We start from the raw sequence: 19126 nt of genomic DNA on the forward strand, positions 1-19126 counted from the left end.
TATAAGTATAATTAGCACTGTTAACAAAGTCCAGAATTTTTAATATTTCAATGAATCATCCATCTTCGGAATATTCATATAAGATCTCAAATTTTATAGGTAAACACTTATCTGAAGACTCAGGCTACAAAATGGCAGGGCTGGTAGCGAGTCATTTTTTAGTGACTTGGTCACTTTTTTCAAGTCAGTCACTAAAAAGTCTCTTTTTTTAAGGCCAAGTCACTAAAGTCACTTTTTCTTGTAATAAGTCACTATTTTCAACTTTTTTAGCGTGAATTTATTTCAAGATTGATTATTCTTTGCGTTGTGACGTTTAATCGCCTTTCTCTATACGCAGGATGTCTACTAGTTTTTCTGGATAAAATTACCTGAGTTTTCTTTCCAAGATCTAAAAATTTTCAATGTCTTGAAGTTTTGTATTCCATGTACAAGTTCAAGATAATGAAAATATTCAAAGTGCCAGAATTAAGTAAACAAATAAATGATTTATTTCAAGTTCGTAATTAACTTTATGAAAGATTAGAGACCTTCAATGCAGTCTCATTAACTTTACAACAATTGTAGGAACTTTGGAGAGGTTCTGAGGAATGAAAGGATATGCTGAGAATTTCAGTGAAGCTCTATAAACAAACTGCAGTAACATAAGGGAAGTTAAGATGCTGAAAATATGGACACTTACTGGAAGCTGTCAGAACCTCTAAGCGGTTCTTTTAGCATCCGAGACTTTTCAGGAACTTTTATGAAGTTCCTCAGAGAACTTCATAGCTGTCAAGCTTGAGAAATTTAGAAAACTTGAGGGGTATTTAAATTTTTTTTAGAAGTTCTAAGCACCTCAGAAAAGCTAGATCGATTAAAAATCTATAATCGTAAATTTAGATAAATTCAAGATAATTCCATGATGTGCTGAAAACAAATCGTGAACCCTTAAGATGTTCCGTGAATTTCATAGAAATAAGAGACCTTCAGCGAATTTATGAAAACTTCAGACATATTTCAGAAACTTCACATAAGTCCAAAGAATTTCAGGGAAATTTAAAGGTGTTTACGAGAATTCTATTTATTTCCCAGCAAAACCGAGGTCTTCAATAGAACGAATGGAAGCTTCGAGAACAACTCAGTGAATTTCCAAAACCTTCAGCAAAGCTCCTAGAGAATTCCTGGAAATTTTATGAACATCCGGAAAACATCACAGTATTTTAAGGGTGTTATATCATGGAGATTTCAAGAACTTTAAAAAATGCGAATCCTTTGCTAAGTTGATAAGAGAATATTAACGCAACATTAGCAAGCAGCGATATCTTCAAGAAATTCCAGAGAACTAAATATAGATATTTTTAGATAGTTTAATGATATTCAGCGAAGTTCGAGTACTTCGAGGACGATCAGATAGCTTCAGAATAATCCCATTAACTTAAGCAAATTTGCAGTGACTTACAACGAGTTCCGTTTAATTATGGGTATTCCAAGAATTCTATGATTGATCCTAAAATGTGAGAAACGTCGGGGAATTATGAGTATATATCAAAAAATTTGCTGGTTTATTAAACAAATTTAGAGAACTTCAGGTAAGCATAGATAAGTTCAGGGAAAAGCGAGTGTTAATAATGGTTATAATACTTAAGGAATATTTTCGAAACTTCAAGACAAATTAATTGATTTCAGTAAAGTTGCGGGTTCTTAAAAAAGTACTGATAAATTCAGGACAGTCTAGAGAACTTTAAAGAAATTCAGTAATCGTTTAGCACCAGGAAAGTCTAGAAGAAGTTTTAAATTAGTGTCGATAATTTAAGGGATGTTTTATGAACTTCAAAAAAAATTTTGAGAACTTTAGTGAAAATCATGCAACTATATTAATAATTTCGTTCTAATTCCATGAAAATTGCGGGAGCACAAAAGTTCCGTAAATTTAGAAAAAAGGCGGAAACTTCACAGAAGAAGATTTTTTTTAAATTTTTTTCTTACTGAAGATTAATCCACTGTGAACCTTTAAATTTCAAAGTGTGAATGAAAATAACGAGTTGTATTTTAAATTTTTTATTTTCTTTAAAATATCTTTAGTAAGTTTTCTTTTAAATTCTGTGAGACTTCTAGGTAGTTTAAGGAAACAAAACATTTCCTGAGGATTCCCGGTTTTCCATATTTTTTAAGTTAGTAGACACCGTGACTAATACCGTGGGTTTGGTTATAAGCTTTCTATTAAATCTTTCGCTTTAAAGGTTCATATCGTACATAAGTGTTTATGAGGTAATAATTGAATAAGTCTACAACATCAAACATTTATTTGATGCGCCTTCTCTTAGGTCACTTTTAAGTCACTATTTTCACAACTTAAGTCACTATTTGGTCACTTATTTATTCAACACGGTCACTAAAATCACTATTTCTGACAGCAGTGGTCGCTACCAGCCCTGAAATGGTGAGTTGACAACCTGGAAGCTAGTTCACAATTTCCTACCTCACGCCTCCCACGAGTCATATGATTACAAACGACTACCAGCTGAAACATGGACACAGTTGGGTGGCGTAGCCTGGCCAATGACAATTCAAAGTGAGAAGGTGTGACGCAAACACTGGCGCGGTAAGGGCCCACGCACTTTAGATCCGGATCGGACGCTTTGCGGCAAAGTGACAGCTAAATCTATTGTCTAACTGTCAAATTTACGTCAACGCAACGCAAACGGATCTAATGTGAGTGGCCCTTAAGAACAGCACGGTAGTAGAGGAAATGCTTCGCCAACTCGAGCGTCTGTCCACCACGGAGGTTCGGTTCAAACAGCGTCTGACTGGCATCCAGCGGCTGAATAAGAAATACTCTTCCCCGGAAGCGACTTTTAGCGCAAAACAAAGGACAAGAATTGGAACATGGAATGTACTACTAACGTTAGCTCAGAACGGTAAGTTGGCACAAATCGCGCTAGCGAGGCGCAACTCAATGACATTGATATTCTAACTGTATAAACTGATACTGACACATCAGGTGGCTAGTGAAATTCAGCATTTTGTAGGTATTGATATTGCAGTACTGTTTAACACACGCCGACTAGATCAAGCTGTTAAAAGATCGTTTGTAGAATAACTTGAGACCCGAGTAGTGGATGTTCCGGAAGTTGGCAGCGTAGAAGAACAGTGGACGGCCGTCAAGAATGCCTTTATCGAGACAAGTGAGAACAATATGGGTGAGCAAACTCGGCAAAAAGAGTGGATCACTGATGAACTGATACAGGAGAAGGTCGACGCGACTCTCCGGCGGCAGCAGGCAGAATTCCGTGCCGGAAGATCTTATTTAGACCATATTGTCACGATCCGCATCATTCTGAAGCAAGTCAACAAATTCCACGAGTTCCTCTATTTGCAGAGCTGTTACAAGATCTTTAAAGTTTAATCCGCGAAATCCACGATTCCTTAAAAAGAAATCCGCGACTTCAAATACTAATCCGCGACAGATTAAAAAACTGTTTTCATTGCTTGCAAATACCATTTGTATTACTACTACATGGTATTTCAAGCTTATTGCTTATAGCATATTAGTTGTTTGCTTGCTCTCAACTTAGTGTTTCAACATTTTAATCGGGAGCTTTCTATGCCTGTGCAATCCTACACGGGGAAAAATCCCATTCCATTTTCATGAATAAAAATCATGAAACGAGAAAACCTGCCATCCCATGAAATCATAGCATTGATTCATGGTTTCGTTATGGAAATTCATGATTTCATAATGCAGCGGAATCATGACCGCTACAAGCGTTACCTGGGTCTTCCATCTTATAAATGTACTGATAGTCTAGTGGTCAAAGTATGGGTTTAATGATCGAAAGGTTCTTGGTTCGAATCCAGTCAGTTTGGTTTAAAAAATAAAAGTTAAACTCATGAATTTAGTTCGTGATTTTAACTCGGATGATTCATGATTTCGGGAATCTTGGGTGCGTTACGCAAACATAGCTCATGATGTATTTTAATAACATGAAAATACGCTATGTTCATGAAATCATGAGTAATTTTTCTCATTTCGGAGATTGAATTTCTTCCCGTGTATGCCCAAGGAAGTCGAGAAATCTTCCATCCCAAAAAATATCATAGATCGAACGGCAATCGAAGCCAGCTTCCTCCAGCAAAGACTTGCTTCGTAGCAGCGCCTCTACCGACTAAGCTTAGGGTGTGGTACCATTTTGAAGAAAAAAATAACAATGTATCATATTCAGTTATTTATGTTCTTGGTAGTATAAATTCTGACTGTTGAGTGAACATAATGAAAAAACATTATGAGATTCAAATGAATAAAAGCGACATAACTTTTCTGAAACATTATTTGAAATGAAAATTAACTTAAAAATCACCATGAATCAAAAATAGTAATTGTTAGAATTATTAATAAAATTAGGAGCATTGCAGAGTGAATTAAGAGAGTGTTCTGCAGAAGATTTTCAAGTGTATTGTGGAGGAAATTATAAAAAAAAAATCATTTTTTCCACAATTGGACACAGAAAAAGGTCAAGATTCAAGGTTTGTCAAATCCTGAGGCTTAGATTTTTAAAGATTTCATGCTTAGAAAATTATATGATCCTAAATCCAAATCTTTATCGTTCAGGGTGTTTTATTTAAAATTAAAAATTCCGGACATGGAGGGAGGATTAAGGAGCAGATTAGGGAATGTGAGAAGTTTTCAAGTTCCTTTGAAATTTAAGGTAGCGAGCTTGAAATATATCTAATGGCTGAGATTTCATTCTTATAATTCTGGGATTTTGCAACTTTGAAATGTTTCTAGATCTCATGGTGACCAGTGGATTCTGATTAGCAATTTTCCGGTTTTTTTCTATGTTTACCCGTAAATTTTGAAATGTTTCCGGTTGTGCAATATACACTAAAATTAAGCATAAACCCGAAAACCGAAAGGATCACTAAGTTAAATGGGTCATTACTAAGACAGCAGCATTTTTCCTGAGACGAATTTGGACCTGTGTTCGAATTCTTCAAAATTTGTCTATAGTCCAACTTCCCTGAAGCGCAAAAAACTTTACAGGATTTCATTATAATATTCTCAAACATTTTGTTTTGCATCTTTTCTCAGCGTTTATTTCAGAATTCTTCTAAAATCAAAATAATTTGATTGATTGAGATTCTCTCTGAGAGCAAAAAAAAATATTTATAGCAGTCTACAAATTTTACAGCTTTTCTAGGAATTTGCTGAAGATTACTGCTAAAATTCTACTCAAAATTAGCTTTAATTCTCATTTAAATTCCCAAACAATTCACTTCAGAATTATCTTGAATTTCTTTACGCAAAAATCTCAGGGAAGGTTATTTAGCAAAATAAGTAGACACCCTTCATAATAAGAGATAAATAATTAATATTGACGGCAAGATGTGATTCTGAAACTTACTGATTTGTTCCAAGTTCTCAACATCAGGTAGGGTAACTTTGACATAAAGTCATTTTAACTGTCATAATACCGAACCTGCCAAATGCTTGTCGAAGCTGTGACACAGCCCACCCGTATGGATAGCGTGAAGCGAGCAATTGCAATTCACTTTCAATATTGCATTTAAATTAAATACGGCATTTCCAGATTTCAATTCCAATATAAATGTTTAAAATGTAAGCATCTGAGTCATACTGTACTGGTAATCATACTTCGAAATATTTTGCAACTAATAGGGGGAGAGGTAGCTCATCGATTCTTCCGGTTCGCCTCCTAGCATCGTGCTATAAGGTACCAGGTGATAACCAGGGTAGTTGATCGATAGCTCGATGACGTCATTTCGTTGGCGTCTGCAATGGGAAATTATCATAGCAGGCGTTGACGATGGGACGTTGTCGAGTTGTTGAATAGCAACTATCGTGGTAACTCACCGATTACCTGTCGATCTGCCAAATTTGGAAATACGTCTGCATTGAATTGTCTCATATAATAATATTCCGCCCACTATATCACAAGAAATTGCGAGTAGCTGAGTGGAATGGAGATAAGTTAAGAATTGGGTACAGGACCAAGTCTCCCCTGGGTGGTGCCAAAAGATGAGCGCAATAGAATCATCAAGTTGCCATAAGGCACGGAATGAGACTATTGCATGGCTGGGTAGTCAAAATCTTCCATTCGTTAGTCATTTCAGGTGGATTAGAACAGGTTTAGGTGGGCGTTGGCCAGATTTGGATTTTTCAGATGTAATCCTGGATAGGACCCTGTCATTGAACGTCGCGTGAAAGTGGAACTTAATGAAGGCCTAAGTACTTTTTCGTAGTTTTTAGTTTTTGGATTTGAAAGATCGTCGGTTACAGTGCTTACTGAGTAGAAAAACGCGGTCCCAGGTCCTTACATATCAAAGAGATTTATGGTAAAATCGCTTGTGTATCGTGTATTTTGCGGAAACTCGTTGTTGTCGTTGGTTCCGGGTTTGAATGGATACACGGTAACGGTATTATGTGATATGAGGGGCTCGGTGGCCTTAGAGCAACCGTTTTTGCTTACTGAGCAGAACATAATGAGTCTAATCTCAAGCCAATCCACATTCAAGATTCGTCAATCGTTTTATTTGTTAATATGACTACATGGTAATAACAGCAACTCGGTGATTAAAAAGGTGCTCGTCTACCTAGTGGCAAACGTTTTTACTTACTGAGCAGAAGACCGTGGGTTTAGTCCAAAGCTCCTTCTCGTTATACGATCGTAAGGACATCAATTCAGGTTATCGTTTACCAAAACGAACCCTGCTGCAAACCCAACCCTCTTATCCAACATCCCAGTGATTCCTCGTGGAAGTGCAGAGGTGTTCTCGGCTTCCATCAAAGCAAGTGTCATGTCAACACAATCCTTCCCATTCCTTTCTTGACCTGTGTTCGGGCGCGGCCGGCGCTGGTATTGCCTAATTTAAGATCACCAGTTTTTACACATTGAGGATGATTGCTAGTCCCAAGCATCGTCTATTGGTTCTCTGTGTAATTACAGCTGATCTGGCAGTAACAGAGTAGCAACCGTGGGCGGTCAATCAAGCTCAAGCAAGCTCAAGCTTCAAAATATTTTGCAACTAATAATGGAAAACTGGATAAAACTGAATAGATTCTAAAAAACTGGAACATTTCAAACATTAACTGGCATCACTGCTCTGTACATCACAAAATACGATAAATTGAAAATCGTATTCCGTATTGGTAGCACATCAGTCCCTTCGTGATTTTCGCGACATCTTTTAATGTTTCCGCGATTTTTGTAACTGAAAGTTCAAATCAACTACAAATCCGCGGAAATCGCGAAATGAGCGCCTGTTGTAACAGCCCTGTATTTGGTATTCATTGACTACGGAAAAACTTTCGACCGACGCAATCAAGAAAATCTGTGTGATAACCTGAGACGCAAAGCAACCTTGGCCCATCCGATCCGGATAGTCGCAGATGTGTACTATCACCACTACTGTTCCTCGTCGTAATAGACGAGATCATGATAGGTGTAATTGACCGTGTACCGAATCGCGGCTAAGACTACGGAGCATCTCAACGCGCTATTAGCACAACGGCGCTCTGATATGCAAAGTAAGCTCAACGACCTAGCCGAACGCCCTCTACGACGGTTCTCACCATCAACGTCAATAAGACCAAATCGTTGGATGTCAAAATGACAACTTGTACATGATATTTGCTGATTTATAATTTTTACAAGAATTCTCATGTAAATTCACACCAAATCTAGCGTAAGTATACGGTAGATCACGTGCACTTAAGAGAGAAATCTGGTGAAAATCGTCAAAATTGTGTACAACTTACAAGCACGAAATATTGCTGTTTAGACCAAGTTTAGCTCAAAATTACATGAGGAAGATTTTACGAGACGACGACATGGATCATTCAAATCAAATAAGGTTGAACCATCACCAAGACCTCTTTTCCTGTTCTTTCAAACCTCTATGCCTGCGGCGAACGATGAATCGAATATTTCCATTGCTATTTATTAAAGCTAAATATAAATCCACTGTACAATCGTACGAAACACTAAAGCAACAACGAACCACCACATTGTTGCGATACCATCAGTGGACACAGAAAAGTTGCAGCAAATTGGTACAACGCAAGAAATGTCATATCCTGGTTGTGACAATGTTCCTTTCGCGTGCTAAAAACTATTGACACAAAGAGCTGGACGCTTCCTATGCATTGCGCTCACCAATCGATTCCAATGTCCAGCCTTCATGCTAGGAATACCTACAGGATTATCGAACCAATCTCTGTAGCACTCGGTTGTGTCTGCAATCAATGAAATTTCCCACACATGGATGTTTGTTGTTATGCATGTACTTCGGGGGACATTAACGTCTAGCTAATATACATGCGAGGGTGGTTAAAAAAAGCCTTCGTCCTCGCCACGCGAACTTGGTCATTTGTGGAGGACACACTCTTGTCACATTGGACCTCGGAGGTAGCTTAGGACATTCGGACGGCATTACTATAATTCAGCGATAACGATGTATGTGGTGTTCATTGGTGACGACCAGACGGCACATAAACTGAAAACGACATACGAGAAAAGTTTTTTGTTTCGTTCTATCGTGGTTGTTGCGCAAAACAAAGCTTTTTTTTATATGTATTAGAAGATCACTTATCGGTTGGTTCGTGAGCTAGAGTGGGTCGTAAAGGGTTATTAGGGTCCAGCAATTAGAGCTGTGTGGTTTAGGATATCGGATTATGGATTTTTCTGTGCAGTGTGTGCGCCTTCCGCTCGACTTTCCGTGACACACGTGGCATGACAAATGATGTTTCGACGGGAAATTAATAATTTTATCATAAAAGATATATGAACTAAAAACGATTAGAAGGGAACGGTCAAGGGCAATGCAGTTTTTGTCGACATTTGTCAAAGAACAAAGACAAAGAATGTAAGATTTGAATTTTTGAGCCGCATATTAAGAAACCGGATAGAAAGAAAATATGCATTAAATTCTCCTATTTTGATTTAAATTAATTAAAAATCTAGCACTTTTGATAAAAAGTATTTTTATATAATTTCTCACTAAAAAATTGAGTTTTTTCAACTGCTGAAAGGAAAATATAGCCAAACATATAAAGTGGAATTAATTATTATAAGTAATGTCTTATGGTTTTTATTTTTCATAAAATCGCGGAGCACCTTGCTTAACTCAACTTTTCAGAAATACATGTATCACAAATTAAATCCAAAATTGTGAGCAAACTCTACTGCCTATAATCGCATATCAGTCCCATACGGATTTTCGTCAATGTTGAGATAACAACGCTATCCACTATGAATTGGCATCTACTTCCATACTATGTGTTAAACTACGGGCTAAGATCATGGAAAATGTGAAAACAAAATCAAGTTAGTTTGTATTCAAACTAAGTAATCACATATTATTCACATCCTGAAATACAATCGTCAAGAGGTCAAGTTACAGTTCTGATTTTTTAATAGCCATATTTTTTTTTCTGATGATATAACAAATCATGCAAGCTTCATTGCAACTGATTTCAACTTTAACTATTTACATGGGAATTGCACTTCGTAACTTCGGCTGCCATTTACTAAATGCCTACTTTTTCCATATGAGACTGATGTGTGATTATAGGCAGTATAGATAAGTGGCAAAATGTCCACCATTGAAATAAATAGGCTGTTTTATCCTAGCACTGACGGTCTTGACCATAAGTAGAAGGTAAGCAAAGTTGATACACAGCATGAAAAAGGAGTAATCTCCAAATTAGATTCATCTAATTACATTTTAAATCAAATATTTTGGCCACACGAAACTCGCTCCCTGGACAACTGTGCACATAAAACAACCCATGTATACAGTCAGCCATAGCATACGCTATTCGCACGATGCAATTGCAAAGTTCCCCTTGTAAACAATCTTGTATGCAAGTGCTCGCCTCTCCGAGGAAAAGAGACAACCAAAAAAGCCTCCCACACAATTTACCATCGAAATAAAAAGAGAGCTGGAGAAAAAAAAAATCGCACTTACCATTCACCACGTTGAGCCTGCTGATTGCACCTTGTGTAGCATTCTGTGTGGTTACCACCGGTGATGTTGTTGTTGTTGTTGTTATTTGTCCACAAGAGGTGTGGTGTGGGAAGAAGGTTGTGACCGTTGATGCAGCACAGCGTTGGACGATGACGACGACGCCCGGTGGTGGTTGATGATTATGATGATTTCCGAAACATAGCGCACCATGATCATACACAGACCGAGCAGGGCAGCAGCAGCATTGTTCGGGTGACGCGGGCATTGTAGGGTTGCGTTGAAAAGAAGAAACATAATAAAGGGAAAGAAGTACCGTAATTAGTGGTGGTTGCATAGTCCCGCGGCGAAGCGGTAAAGTGGTTATTTTGGAAGGTTGGCAAGCTTGCACAGCAGCGGCTGCAGTGCGCGCCTCCACAACCAGCCATCGTCAGACGAGTGTATTTATGTACATGTGGTGTGGAAATTGAACGCAACAGAACTAAGTTGGAGAGTGTGATTTGCGAAACCAACGAACTAAAGTAGAAACAAAGACCCAGTGGACCAACAATCCGTACAGATAAATCGTGTCGACTATATTTAAGATGGATAGAATATATCAAAGTGATTTAAGTAGTAGGAAAGCGACGAAGTTAGTTCATTTTGTGTATAGAAAGAAAGGAATGAAGACGTAATTAAAAATGCCAGCCATGAAATTGTAGACAGTATACAGAATACAAACAGTAATAAACCACCAAACCAATAATGTTTGTATAACTTCTGATTTTCTAAATATTGATTATTCATAACTTGGTTTTTAGTTATTAGTAGTATAATTATCAACATATATAGGGAAATGGATGTAATGTCGGCCTAAATGCCCCTAAAAAATAACATTGATAAAAAGCAGATTTTTAGCATTGGGCCCAATTTTAGATCCATAAGCCAACATTAGAGCCATTTCCCCTATATAGCCATTCCATAGCAAAACGATATAGTGGCTCTCAGAATTTCGTAAAAATTGGTAGTTTTGTTCCTTATTATATTAGACTCGTATTTTTTTGTTTTGTCATTAAGGTCACCATGTCCATGTTAGGGCGGTCAAAAAAAAAAAATTTTTTTTTTCGAAAATGACTACTTAAAAAAATTCATAGCTTTTGAATCTAGTGGTCCTCTAATTAGCTTTATTTTATGTTTCACATATTTTCCATTCTTCACTAAATATAGGGGAAATGTATGTATGTATGTATGTATGTATGTATGTATGTGTATGTATGTATGTATGTATGTCAGCCTAAGTGTTCCTAATTTCGACCCAACATAATTTCAGTACCGTCCCAATGGCTCGTTCATCTAGATAAAATTGATAAACAACAGATTTTTAGCGATGGGCCCAATCTTAGATCCATTAGCCAACATTAGAGCCATTTCCCCTATACAGTCATTCCATAGAAAAACGATATAGTGGTTCCCAGAATTTCGTAAAAATTGGAAGTTTTGTTCCTTATCGCAAAATATTAGACTTGTATTTTTTGTTTTGTCATTGGGTGACTATTTCCATGTTAGGGTGGTCCAAAAAAATAGATTTTTTCAAAAATTTATAACTTTTGAACCAAGTGGTCCTTTAATTGGCTCTATCTTATATTTCACATATTTTTCATTGTTCACTAAATATATTTCAATACAAAGTTAGGACATATATTTTGCCATATATCTACAGAAATAAAACCCTAAGCATATATTTCAAATTTGATTTAGGCCAATAACTGGAGCGCTAGTGCCATAGCTGGCACACTTACCCTACTTTGATTTTTTTATAATTTGATTTTAGATGCGGATCGTGAAAAATTGAGACACAGAGAAAATTGATTAAAGTCTCGGTCCTCGGACTTAGACGAATTTTGACAATTATAAGACAGTCAATAGTCAATCTAGGATATAGAAAGTTCTGTAACATCCCAAATAGGGTAAATGTTGGCTTCGGCACCCATTGACTGTTTTCGGCAACCAAAATTTAAACGATAATTTCACTATGTTTTCCCATCAACGCACTTCCCTGAATGTGTCCAAACGATTGTTTAGCCTTTCAGCTTCAATCTGATTATATTTGAACGATCGAGCAATCCAGTAATGCTACATTTTTCTTCAAATAAAGCATACGCACTACAAAATGAGGTTGATTTCGAGTTGCCGATAATAGAACAGCTGGTTAACACGCAGTTCTAATGGGAAGGTTGCCGAAGAAAAAGAGACTGCCGACAATAGTCACACTCACCTGAGAAGTTTGGAGCGTTGTAAAAACGCTTTCAAAACGTTTTGAAAAATTCTGTCGATTGGAATGGATAGAGAAGCAAGCAGCAGATGAATGTAAACAAACAGACACATCATATATGTGCGTGACGCTGAGAAAATGCTAGTAGAAGTGCAGACGCTGCTTAGATTGACGAGAATACGTAAATTCCCCTATATTAAAAAAAAACATAACTATAGGAACTAGACAACTTTTCTAGTTTGCATTCTAAGAAAAAAAAAATCGTTCTGGAACGTGGAATATTTTCCAAGATGAAAAAAATCATGGACATACCGTAGAACCCCGTTAGTTTGAAATGCTAAAATTACAATTAAACGGCTCTCATTTAGAATTAGTTTAACTGGTGCCCCAACCAGTGCTGTAAAATGTACACAGTTCTGCTTTGGTCACTCATTTGAGCTAATAGTCATCGTCAAGGCACATCATGTCAATTGTCAGTGAAAATGCTGTCAGTGACAAACATCTTTAGATTTTTTTTATTAACTAAATTGGTAACGAAATAAAATCACTTGACCAAAACAATTAGGGTAACTGATGATGGTTGGACCTATTTAGGACGGTTTCACACGACGTCAACATTCATGTCGTATTTTTTATGAATTCAACATATGATTATAAAAAATGCGTGATTAGGGGAAAGATCTACCTTTGTTGTTTCTAATAATAACATAAAAAGTTAAATATTATGAACAAATGATTTTATAGAACGTTTTTATTCAGCAAAGAATTATGATGTTGGTTGGACCTATACTGATCTTGGTTGGACCTAAAAAATGATGATGGTTGGACCTATTTTTGCAAATGCTAGTTTAGCCGATATTTGTTCAAAAACTGTGTTTAAAGCTTATTGGTATCATGAAAAACCCTTTTTATACAGTTTTTATGAATTTGCTATTTATAAAAATATCAAGAAATTTGAGTTTAACTTCGTTTTTAAAAAAGTTCACTTTCCACGCATTAGCTATTCATCATGGCTCATTTTCTCGGAAATCATTGACCAGATTTGGAAATTTTTTAACGTCAAACTATAGGTATTGTGGTCCCATTGAAAGCTATCGAATATTTTTGGAATCGGTCAACTGGTTCCGGAGATATGGCCGGAACAAGTTCCAGGGTATATGGAACATGGACCAAATTTTGACATGGAAGGAATAAAACCTATCATGCGACACTTCACATTACTTCCAAATTCGATAACAAGATCAATAACAAAATTGAGTGCCTTGGACCACATTGGCCATTTCCGGGCATGTTCTGGGCGCCCCCGAGGAATTAAGGGGCTTAAAATGACCGAATATCAGAACTTAATTCCGGTTTTATGGTTCTTTTTCTCCTAGGAGTTTTTTTTTCGGAAATAAGTTTCAGTTAGAAATTTTTAGTTTGTTAACATTTTATTTCAAGTTAATTCTCACACAGAAGGTGTATGAGAAGTGCTTAATGTAAATTCATATTAACAGATTCTTTCGGCGCTTTCGTGGTAGTTCGGAAATCGGTGGTTACCCTTTCAGCCAACCTGACGATGGAATTCCTCCTTTAAATTTACGCCCAACTAGTGACGCAAGATCTTTAGCAGCTTCCAAGATTTTTTTGGTCGTCTTGGGACTGCCAGAAGCAGCGCACATACAAACCCAATCCGCTAGCTGGTTCTCCAAATCAACACTCAACACTATTTCCCTTCCATATTTCTTGCCGTGGCGCTTCCCTTAATTTTTGCGTGAAGTGTCGTTTTCGGAATATTGTACCTTTTCTGTGCCTGATTGTGATTTATTTCTCACTAAAAGAACAGCCTCTTGAAGATTTTCGACCGTATAACTCTTTTCTTTAGCCATTTTTTCAATCGAAGAAACTGATCACTCGGCCAAAACGAAATCGAATTTCAAATCAGCTGCGCATGAAGGATGTAGACAAACCGAAGCGCACCTAGCGGCCGTCTTAGGAAACACATAGGTCCAACCATCATCATGCGTAGGTCCAACCATGATCATATTTATCTATTCGAATTTCGTCAATTATTCAAACATTTTAGTGAAACCAATGGATAAATGGCGTACTAACGTGTTGTTTACACCTTAAAGCAGTATTTTAGTGCATGAAAATAAAAATAAATGTTAAAAGTATTCCTTTTTTGTGTCTTTGAAAGTAAGGCATAATGACGAGCTAATGCGTGGAAAGTGAACTGTTTTGAAAACACATTGAAACTCAATTGTTTTGAAGTTTTTTTCAATAAAACACCCATGCAAATTGAAGAAAAATAGTTTTTTTATGATAGTAAAGTGATCTTTAAAAAAAAAATTAACGAAGATTAACTAAACTAGCGATTGAAAAAATAGGTCCAACCATCATCAGTTTTTGGATAGGTCCAACCAGAATCAATTACCCTACATGGAGCCATTAAAGTGAACAAGCATCTACGTCCTGAACTGCTTGAATAGCAATAATGTGACTCAGAATGCACGAAGTTACACTTGTTGTTTCCAATGTTGCAAATTTTCGCCATTTCAGTTTTCAGTATTTGAGAGATGCAACTCACAATGTTCATTTTCCTACCAGGCTCTCACTACGAATAGGACAGAGGCAATAACAAAAGTATTCCGACTCAACTCAGCGGCAGGGTTGCCAAAAGTAAATCTGTGTTTTTGCCCAAAAAAATCCTTTCATCTTAGATTTTATCCAGAAAATCTGTGATGATATCTGTGTTGATATTTAAAAAATTCAGTGTTCACTCGGCTGTCGACAAAAGCAGGCCACTCTCGATGTGTGCTACGCGATCGTCTGTTTACTCGGCAGCAACCATTGTGTGGTCCTCCTCATTGTTCTTCATCAGCAGTTCTTTCGGTCGATGCGTCGTCGACTTTGGAAAGCAACCGTTTCGTGATGAGTGTGTGAGTGCTGACCACGTTTTGCGTCCATTGCTGCAATGGACGCGCTCTGACCCTCGCTGGCGTACAACAATTTGCCATACAATGAAACTACTGGAAGCGGCTCCAGTTCTGATGGAGGAGGCTTTTTGGATAGCGGAAGATAAAGTGTTTATTGTGTTGTACCTTTTGACTATAGCTTTAAGATGTATTGTATAGTGACCATGAATCCTCGGCTCTGTTAAGTTAATTCGGTTGAGCCTTATCAAATAAATTAATATACAAAAAAAAAAAAAAAATTTAAAAAATTCCTTTGAAAAGTGTTTGAGCCAAAAAGTAAATAAAAATATATGTACATATCGTAAATTACTTATGGTTTGGCAAAAAAGAATACCTCTGACAGTTCTCATTCTCCTTTTTAATGCCGCAAAAAACATGCTTAGATATATAAGTTGGTGATGGTAAAATAAGTTTAAATAATGTTTTGTTTTTAAACATCTCAAGTTTTATTTTTTAGATGTTTGATCATATTTTAAAAATCTGTGTAATTTGTTTAAATTCTAAAAATCTGTTATCTGTGAATACAGAATCTTGGTTTTAAAAACTCTCTCTCAGTCATTGAGCTTAGTCGTTCTAATGCACAATGAATCTAACTCGAGGTCTGAGTCAGAGTGTACTGATTGAGACAAATTGAGGCAGAGTGAGTCTGTTCGGTGAAGCAGTTGTGTATGGCTGGGTTTTTTTTATCTTCGGCTGTATTCGTGCGTGTGTGATGATGGCAAAGCGTAAGTCGCTAAAGGAGCCAGTGTTGATAGTCGTGAAGGAAGTACCGGCGGAGGGAGGATCAATTTTCGGTGCAATGCTGATCCCGACGCCAAGTGCACATATGAGCAAACCAAATTCATAGCGTGGAACTTCAAGCGGCACATGGTGTCACACCACGCTTTGGTGGCCAAAAGTTTGGGGTTTTGCGAAAGTGAACGTTATTTTGGGAACGTTGCAGCCTGTAGCAAGCCATAGCTTGAGAAAGGGACAAGTGAAATTAAACAACTTATTAGTAAGCGTGAAAAGGGGCGACTGTTGAACCTGAAGATAGATTCAGCGCCACGTCGAGGTCACCACATTTTTGCCATAAACGCACAGTGCATGGATGAGAATGAGATTGTTGAAATTATTAATTTGGGTAAGTACCGAGAACAATCATTTTTAAAACTAAAAAAGAAATATAAAAGAATCTTTTGCTATTTGAATTACAAATCACGTAACGTATGGGGGAGAGGGTGATTTTTCGTTACTTATTATTACACAAGGAGTGAGGAATATAGAGTGAGATGGGACAAGAGTGCCACCGAAATGACAACTATTTTTAAAAAAAACTTTCGGAGATTGAAATTTCAAAATTATGCCGGTTGTTCGACATTCTGGAAAAAAAAAACTTGTTTATAAATGTACGAGTGGCATTCTTGCTCTATGTAAGGTTGAATTTCAGGAAGTGGGTTTTAAACCAGTTAAATAAAATATGCAACTATTGTTTGATCTTGATGATCGCATTAATCAATTATAGCGGTGCCTCAGTACAAATTAAAAAACTAAATTTAGTACATTTAATTTTATGTGACACTATTTTTTGGATTAAAACAGAAAGTGGACACATCCTTCCCTCACTGCCCTCAAGATGCTAAGCCGTCCATTTGCTGCAAACTATTTCGCCTCCCCCGAAGCAACAATTAGGTGAGCATTGCTCAGTGGGTGAAGATCGAGGTGAAGACAACAAATCTGCATCAGTAAGAATAACAACAACGGCATGCAGAGAGGAAAAAACTCTCTTTTCCTCTCTTTGTCGTGTCTCCGTATCCGTACAAAATAACCAGTAAAATCTTGCTCAACCATTGACTCAGTCACTCAGTGATTTAAGTCGCCTGAAACTCGAGCGGCACTCACTCAGTGCCCGAATTTCCTCGGTACCAGCTTGGATTTGTTCTTTTCATAGAATGAACGGATAAAGGGATACACGTAAACGGCACTCTTTCGCTCTTCTCTTGAAGCGGTAGGTGACTGATGAACAGAGACAGTTTTGGTTTGTAGTTCTCTTCCGTGGAGATTGTTGTCAGTTTAAAATCGCGGCTTCGCTCATCAATCAACAACATTGGTTGTTTCCAGGTGAATCTTTGTCATTGACAAAAAAATTAATGAGATTTTGACGATTTTTTTTTTTTTTTTTGAAGATCAAGTGACTATTTTTTCAATATCGCGCGAAAGTCTGTCAATGACAATTACAAATCTCAGCAGTGGCCCCAACACAGGTGCATATCATCATTGGACATCTGCGTAAGCGTACCAGTTAACACATTATAAATGAGCGCCGTTTTAAGCAATTTTAGCTATTCACGCAAACGGAGTTCTACGGTAGAGCATTTTGCATGCATCTAGGACACAACATCTTTCTCGATCTTGAAAAAAAAAATCAAATATTGAAGTATACATTTTAAAGATTTTTGACCTTTTTTTTTGGGCGACCTACGGTTGGCGAGGAATGAGCTTACAAACCTTTTGTTTACAATTGTTGATAGGCCCTTTTCTATTGTTGCTCCAGGTATGGAATATCAACAGTTCTTGAAAATGTAAGTGCTTCTGAAACTTTGAAAACAATTTTATGATCTTGGGCATTTCATTGTTTTTTTTTCAAAAAGGAACTCAAGATTTTGCGCTGAATATGTTCTCGATGTTTTGACTAATCCTAAAGCTAATGGGTTTCAAATATTTTTCGAATTTATGGCCTTTGAAAAAATGTCAAGTGCTTGGAAATTTGTCTAGACCATTTTTCGACATCATAAGCCTGGAAAACTTTCAAGATCACGAATTAAAAAATCCTGGATATTTATTCGAAACCTCAGAATATTTGTGATAGGTCTTGGAAAATTTCAAGATCGCTGGAATAAAAAGAAAGCCCTATGGCGTTGTACGCAATGGTGACGTAGGACTACGTGGTCTTATATAATAAATCTTATTTGTTAACTGCAGCAGGAGCTTATGTTATGTGTAGGAATAGGAATTTGAGCAGGGTTCTCTCTGTTTGTACTCTTTAGTATGACGCGCTTGACATAGATGGCCCACAGCAACTCACGAAGAGCTACTGATCCCGATCAATAGCGGTGCGGCTTCATCCTCCTTCTATGGATGCTCATGTGGGCTGTAGCTCGCTGCTAGCAGTCAGCCTTTCGTTGTGTACTGGAGAACACCATCCCTCACCACGCGGTGATTGAATAAACACCGTTTGGTGAGACCGGATGAAATTCAACTTTGAAATCTTAATTATCAAAGCAACAGTTGTATATTCGTGCAATTATCAATGGTGAGTCTTAAATTCAACAGATGCGTAGAAATATTTCTGATCGATTGGTGATAAAATTCTTGAAATCGGTCCAGGGAGAGCAGAGTTGTTAACATTCAAAATCTTTCAAAATTTTGTTACATGTTCCATTTTTGGTTTTCACAAAGTGTACCCCCATATAGAAATCACAGACGTAGTCCTACGTCAAAAAATGAAATTTTAAAAATCAAAATATTAGTGATTGTGTTTACATTAATTGGACAATCATCATCCAGGTCTGTTCGCAACTGTTCTTGTCAGATTTTATACGCTGATTAGTAATGAATCTTTCTATAACAAATTTGTTACTAAATCAACCAGAGATTTTATTTGATTTTTTAAAGGCAGATTCTTTCCTCTCAACCAGTGATGGAAATCAAGCAAGCATGATCCGATTTCCAGTTTGTCGTAAACTGTACAGATCGTGATCTGTACAAACTACGACCAACGATTAGTCCTCTTCCACCTATTTTTTTCCACGTATATTCACGTTATTGCATTGGCAACTCACAGATAACAAATACATTGTTAGATTGAGTCAAGCTCAGAGAAGTGAGTTACCCTTTTCGCTCATCCACAAATCGCAACATGTGCTTATTTTGCGAGACGAGAGTGAGTGTCTCTCTGTGAGTCGGGGTGCATTTTTCA

At 37.1% G+C, this 19126-nt stretch overlaps 1 protein-coding gene across 9 annotated transcripts in view; it reads right to left on the reverse strand.

Annotated features, from left to right (window-relative positions):
• Window positions 1-19126, reverse strand: part of LOC135704399 (kinesin-like protein Klp10A) — a 187816-nt gene that overhangs the window by 36923 nt on the left and 131767 nt on the right. For all 9 annotated transcript variants that reach the window (XM_065225843.1, XM_065225840.1, XM_065225842.1 and 6 more), the window contains one exon: window positions 9964-10006. In XM_065225843.1, coding sequence (XP_065081915.1) covers window positions 9964-10006 — 43 coding nt within the window. The remainder of the gene's footprint in view (window positions 1-9963; window positions 10007-19126) is intronic.

Source organism: Ochlerotatus camptorhynchus, unplaced genomic scaffold (genome assembly GCF_037179485.1).
Source record: "Ochlerotatus camptorhynchus isolate MF236.1 unplaced genomic scaffold, CSIRO-AGI_Acam_v1.1 ptg000239l, whole genome shotgun sequence".
Lineage (NCBI taxonomy): Eukaryota > Metazoa > Arthropoda > Insecta > Diptera > Culicidae > Ochlerotatus > Ochlerotatus camptorhynchus.